The sequence below is a fragment of the Chionomys nivalis genome, chromosome 23, assembly GCF_950005125.1.
Source record: "Chionomys nivalis chromosome 23, mChiNiv1.1, whole genome shotgun sequence".
In the NCBI taxonomy this organism is placed as follows: domain Eukaryota; kingdom Metazoa; phylum Chordata; class Mammalia; order Rodentia; family Cricetidae; genus Chionomys; species Chionomys nivalis.
In genome coordinates this window covers 37,851,454-37,857,621 of record NC_080108.1, presented here as the reverse complement: position 1 = coordinate 37,857,621, position 6,168 = coordinate 37,851,454, and the positions used below count along the sequence as shown (strand labels likewise).

Here is a 6,168-nt window from a genome sequence, read left to right as displayed (position 1 = left end):
TCAGGAATCAAAGATGCAGAAGAAAGGCTACCAGAGACAATGCTATCAGCACCTGGGAACCATGCAAATCTGACAGGGACTCTGTGGAAAAGAAATGAAGGCTAGTGGAACCATTGAAAACTTTTGTCATGAAATATGGTTCCCAGAGAGGGAGGATCAAAATGAATGCATGCAGAGAAGAGGGAACCATGTCCTTGGAATGATAAGCAAGGCACTGTGAAAGGAAACCACAGGAAGACAGTCTATATTAACCTTCAAGCATGCAGGAATGTTAACATATCTGATTATAAAACCTGCTTTAAGTAGCGGGCACAACCAGCTTGAATGTGATTATTCTAATCTGGTTAAGGCAAATTTAACAGGTTGTCTTAAGATTGCATATTTGTTTGCTAAGCAATTTATACAAGAGATATTTTTAAGGTTATACACATATTCTAAAGCCTTCAGAAATTAAAAGAGACTGGGAAATTAAAAGAGTGGGCAATTTTACTCAATTATTTAGAGACAAAAGTGTTACAAGCAGAATATTAGTGCAAAATATAACATTAATTTAATCATTGTCAAGTTCAATATCAAATTGACCTTTCCTTCATGGCCTTAAGACTTCCCCCGAGGGGTTGTGATTCTCCACAGTGGGAGCTATTCTGGCCCTGAGCTGCAACTTCAGGGATGCTGCAGGCAGTACCTGATTGAATAGTCCTGTCTCATTCAAATTTCACAAGAATAATTGTTCTTTTCAACATATATAATGTAAGGTATTCAATTGAAAATGTTATCAAAATTGCCCATATGGATAAAAACAAAGTTGTCTCTCATCCCCACTTCTGTATGAGCAAAGCAACTCTCAACTGCTGCACAAGACTGTTTCCTGCTCTTCAGGCTCTCCTGAAGAGCCCCTCACTCCAACTTCCTCCTCAGGGGTGTCCTGAATGGCTCTCTGCAGACGCATCTTCAGAGTCTGCTGTTGTAACCTGTGATGCCTAATGGAGCCAACAAGGAAGTAAATGATGGGATTGGCACAGCTGTTAACACAGGATAAAAATGATGACATTTCAAAAACATTGCAGATGAAAACTACCCCAGTCCAAAATAAGAAAAACCAGTAAATCCCATAGGACAAGCCAAAGAGCAGGAAGACCAGCACTGTGAAGGCAATGGTTACATACAGCCTGGTCACTGGTATCCGTCTTGAGTCACAGAAAATTCTGATGAGCAGAGTCAGGGTTGATCCTAAGAGGACTACAATTAACACAATTAACCAAGCAAAAGTGATGAAATCTAGTTTCATACACCAACCATAATCAAAACCATAAAGCCCGCCACATGCCTTCCCTTCCAGGAGGCTCAACAGTAGGGACAAGGCCCAGAGCAGGGCACACATGACAGGTGATGTATGTCTTGGGCGTCTGCAACGATACCAGATGGGACACACAACAGAGAGACAACGCTCAGCACTAATGGCAGTGAGCATGCTCAGACCTGCAAGGTAAGCAAAATTGAGCAAAATATTCAAAGAGATGGGGATTCCAATGTAGATGCCATGAACATCAAAATGCTTCTCCAGGGAATATAAAGTCTCAAAGCAGAGGAAGAGGAAGTCAGCCCCAGCGAGGTTGAGGATGTAGACAGAGAAGGTATTCCTGTGCATGCAGAAGCCAAGAAGGAAAAGCACTATGGCATTTCCAACCAGCCCAACCAGGGAAACGATGACAGTAAGAATATTCAGTGTGTAGAACATTGTACCATATGTAGAACAGTTTAAATATTGATTGTAGACACTTTCATTCACTGCTGTGTTGTTAGTCCAGTTGGTAGCTGGGGTGGCTGAACCCATGCTTAGGAATTCTCCAATATTGTCCCTAAAATGAAAAACAAAACATAAACATTTGCTGTATACTTTCTGGTTTTCAGGTTAACTCTGCTCTGTGGGAATGACTGACCCTGGTTCATGAGGAGGAGGAAACAGGTTTACAGACATTTGTCAAATCTTAAATTTTAGCAACTACTTCCAAATGACATTTTCATTGAATTGGACTACACCTGCAAGCCAGGTCATCTACCCACGCTGGAGTCGCTGATTGCTCCAGTACAGCCACTCAGCATCCTATGCTGTATCAGAACGAGACAGGGCTTTGAGCACAATTTGCCTTCTGTCCTGAGGCTGAGGTTTTTCCTCAGGTGAGAAGTATAGAAGTCCCAGCATGAACAATAGCTGCCTTTAGTCACTGGGAGAGAGGTCTTCCAATGGGGAAAAATGGAATCAAGTATGAGAGTCAAGAAGGGAATGGGCTGGTTACTATGACCTCTGTGGGACCAGCCAGAGTTATTGGGCTAGAAGAGCTGGTCACCATTTCACATTTTTGAAACTAGAAAGCAGAGAGGCCTTGAAGGACAGGAAGACTTTTCTGTTGTCTGTTACTATATCACAAGTGTCTGCCTCTCTACAGAGGCCACAGTGGGCAGTTAAGAAATGTAACAAATGAAGGATTAAGTGGGCAACAGCCCTGAATGTATTGGATCACACAACTGCTAAAACATGACATCATGAAGTTTTCAGGCAAATTAACTCAACATTAGCTGTTAAGTAAACCATAACCAGGCTACAATTCCCAGTCTCAGAGAAGTTGGGCAAAGAGGAGGGCTCTAGGAGGATGCATGGAACCCCATGATAAGGGAAATAAAATAGAGTTTTGGTGGTAGACTGAGGACAGTTGTGGAAGAGAGCAGTAGGGATTAGGTTGGGTGTGGAAGGGATGGAAGGAGAGAATGCTGGGAGAGACATCTGTAGTTGCAGGCATTTGGTGGTGTTGTGGAAACTTGTTGCAATAAAAACTTCATGGAAGCTCTGAAGATGAGCCTGATGAGAACTCCTAGTAATGAAAGACATGGAATCTTAACTGGTTATCTTTTATAGCCAGGCAAGGATTCTAGTCATGGTGGGACTGGGTTGCATCCAGTTTAATTGTTGGCCATGGAGATCTGATGGAAATCCCTAAACACCTTAGGTGTAGGACAGGTCATTCTCTGAAAACTGACAGTAGGGCTCTATTGCCAAGGATAACATCAACACAGCTCTTTGAATGTAGAGAGGTCTAGTTGGTGCATACATGGAGACTTCACCCCTATGTTATCATCTCTCTGGTGTGAAAGGTACTTTGCAGCTTACAGAACATGAATCCTGGATACCAGCTCTGCCGCAAAACCCTGAACCTACAATTGGTTCTGTCTGCAAGAAGTGATGGGGCAATGGAGACCCAGAACTTGTGGGAGTGGCCAACCAAGTTTGGATTTAACTTGAGACCCATGCCATGAGAGGGAACTCATAGCCTACACTTCCTGGATGGCAAGGAACTAGAGACTGGGATAGTCCAGAGACCTGAGGTAGAACCAAACACGATAGAAAAAAAATCAGTAAAATGACTCCTAATCATATTTTGCTATACTCATAGACTGATACCTTGTCCGGTCATCATAAGATATTGTTTTTCCAGTAGCAGATTGGAGAGATGCAGAGTCACACAACCAAGCAATATACAGAGAAAGAGTCCAAATAGAAAGTCTCTACTGGTTCCTTCTACTAGGAGATTTTAGAACTGCAGAGAAGAGAACAGTTTGGATCAACCGTCTGAGCTCTTAAGGTCCAAATGAAGAGCAGAAGGAGGGAGAACATGAGCAAGGAAATCAGGACCACGAGGCGTGCACCCACCCACAGTGACAGTGGAACTGATCTATTGGGAGCTCTCCAAGGCCAGCTGGACTGGGACTGAATAAGCATGGGTTGAAACTGGACTCTCTGAACATGGCGGACAATGAAGGCTGATGAGAAGCCAAGGACAATGGCACTAGGTTTCGATCCTAATACATGAACTGGCTTTGTGGGAGCTTAGCCTGTTTTGATGCTCACCTTCCTGGGCCTGGATGGAAGTGGGAGGACCTTGGTCTTCCTGTAGGGCAGGGAATTTGGACTGCTCTTCAGTAGCGAGAGGGAGGGGGAATGGACTGGGGGGAGGAGAAGAGGAGTGGGGATAGGGGAGGGGAGAGGGGGGAGGGGGCAATGTGTGGGAGGAGGGGAGGGAAATGGGAAACGGGGAGCAGTTGGAAATTTTAATTAAAAAAGAATAAAAAAAAATATAATAAAAAAAAAAAAAAAAGATTTCAGGAGTCAATTGGAATGGAAGACATTGGGAGAACTTGAACCATCAAATCAACTCAGCAAGGCTAACATGAGCTCACAGAAACTGAAGCAGCAAGTGTGGGCCCTGAATAGGTCTGCACCAGGTCCTCTGCACATGTGCTCTGAATGTTTGGTGTTTTTGTGAGTCCTAACTGTAGGAGCAGGTGTATCTCTGACTCTTTTACCTGTATTGGGGACTCTTTCTCCTATTGGATTGCCTTGTCCAGCCACGATAGGAGGGTTTTTGTCTTGTTTTATTGTATTTTGTTTTGTCCTATTTGGATGTCTTTATTGGAGGTCTGTTATTTTCTAAAGAGGAAATGGAGGGGGAGTGAATATGAGGGAAAGAGGGATTAGTGAGAGCTGAGAGGAGCAGAGGGAAGGGAAACTGTGGTCAGGATGCATTGTAAGAGAAAGGAATCTATTTTCAATAAAAAGAAAAAAATAAATATAACAGATAAATGAATTAATGAATGAATCAAGAGCTCAAATGTAGCTGAAAATTTAAAGTAATCATTATACAAATGTTTTAAAACAAGTTCAATACCAAGAAACACATCAAGTATGAAGAAATTATAATCACTAATAATTTCTTCAGGGGAAAACTCTAGTGATTTTGAAGAATTTCTTAAGCTACAGAGATGAATAATGACAGCTATTATCATTCTGCAACCCAGAAATGTCCAATATATAGTTGTATCTGTGAGCCAGAAGCATTTCAGACACGAGGTTAGACATTTGATAAATTCAATGTGTGTACTGAGAGCTAGCTGAGGTTTTGTGTAGATAAAACAGCACAGGCCAATGGGATAGGATGTGTGGGCTAGACAAAAAAGGGAATAGAAAGCACCTGGTCTTAGAATACCATGCCATCCTCTAGGAAAATCAGTGAAGATGTATGTAGATACAAGCAGGCCCATAAACCAATATCAGCATGGTTGAAGCAGGCAGGATCACTTAGTGTTTTACCTCACTCTCACTTGTCCATATATTTTTGATAGATTCTTCTCACCCCTTCTGAGAGTCACAGAGGAATTCTGAGAAAGCACATATGCCCTGGTATTTCACTTCCCATTACCACACTGGCCAGTGGGATTTGAATGAGGACTATTCCTGTACCTGATGATTTTTCACTGGAACAGAGATCAGAGAGATCATCATGAGAACTCAGATTAGCAAAGTTCCCTGTGTTAGCTCTCCCACAGTGGCTGGGAATGATGTAAGGTACAGCTTAGGCCCAATACAGCTGATCCTGGCTTGGGCTGTCGAGAGCTGACAATGAAAAAGGATCAGAACCCAACTGTTCAAACCTACTGAGCTTCAGAAGCAGAAGCCTGAGAAGAGCAATAAAGCATCCACTCTTCAGCTTACCAACAATGAAGGACTATTGTCAACATTTATTGTTGTGCTTTTCTGTACCTCCGTACCTGGGTTATGCTCTTCATGATCATCATTCCTCTTTGCAACATCTAACCTCATCCCATGCACTTCTCTCCTTCCAATCTTGCTGCTTCTCTCTTTACCACAAGGCACACAACTGCTTTGCAGTACTTTCTTAATTAACCTGAACTTCCCCGTTTTCCTATATTATCATATCTTTGTTAGTATTAGGAGTGCAGTTGTTTTAAACTGCTCTTCTTTTCTTTCTCATGAAAATATTAGGTTGGTTTTTGTGTTGAGTTGGTCTTCTTTCTCCCTTTGAGTGTTACTGGGCATTGGGATCTTGAACAAAGGCTATTCACTCACCTAAGTGTTATCCAACACAAAGGGGCACAAATTGTGATCCAGAAACAAAAAAATTTCAAAGAACACAAAGGGGCACAAATTGTGATCAAGAAACAAAAAAAAATTCAAAGAACAAGCAATATGACTCTGCCAAAGGTTAATATCACTTCAATAATAAATCCAGAGGTATAAGACTCATGTAAAACCAGACAATGAACTCAGAAGTCTAAATTTTAAAATCATGAATGATTTCAAAGAAGTAAACAGAG

At 42.0% G+C, this 6,168-nt stretch overlaps 1 protein-coding gene across 1 annotated transcript; it reads right to left on the bottom strand.

Annotated features, from left to right (window-relative positions):
* Positions 1–844: 844 nt before the first annotated feature.
* On the bottom strand, positions 845–5,625 carry LOC130865112 (mas-related G-protein coupled receptor member X2-like). Its single transcript, XM_057756001.1, has 3 exons — positions 5,602–5,625; positions 4,512–4,537; positions 845–1,712 (listed from the first exon to the last, which is right to left on the bottom strand). The coding sequence occupies exons 1-3, from the start codon at positions 5,623–5,625 to the stop codon at positions 845–847; spliced, it is 918 nt and encodes a 305-aa protein (XP_057611984.1).
* Between the last annotated feature and the right edge of the window lie 543 nt (positions 5,626–6,168).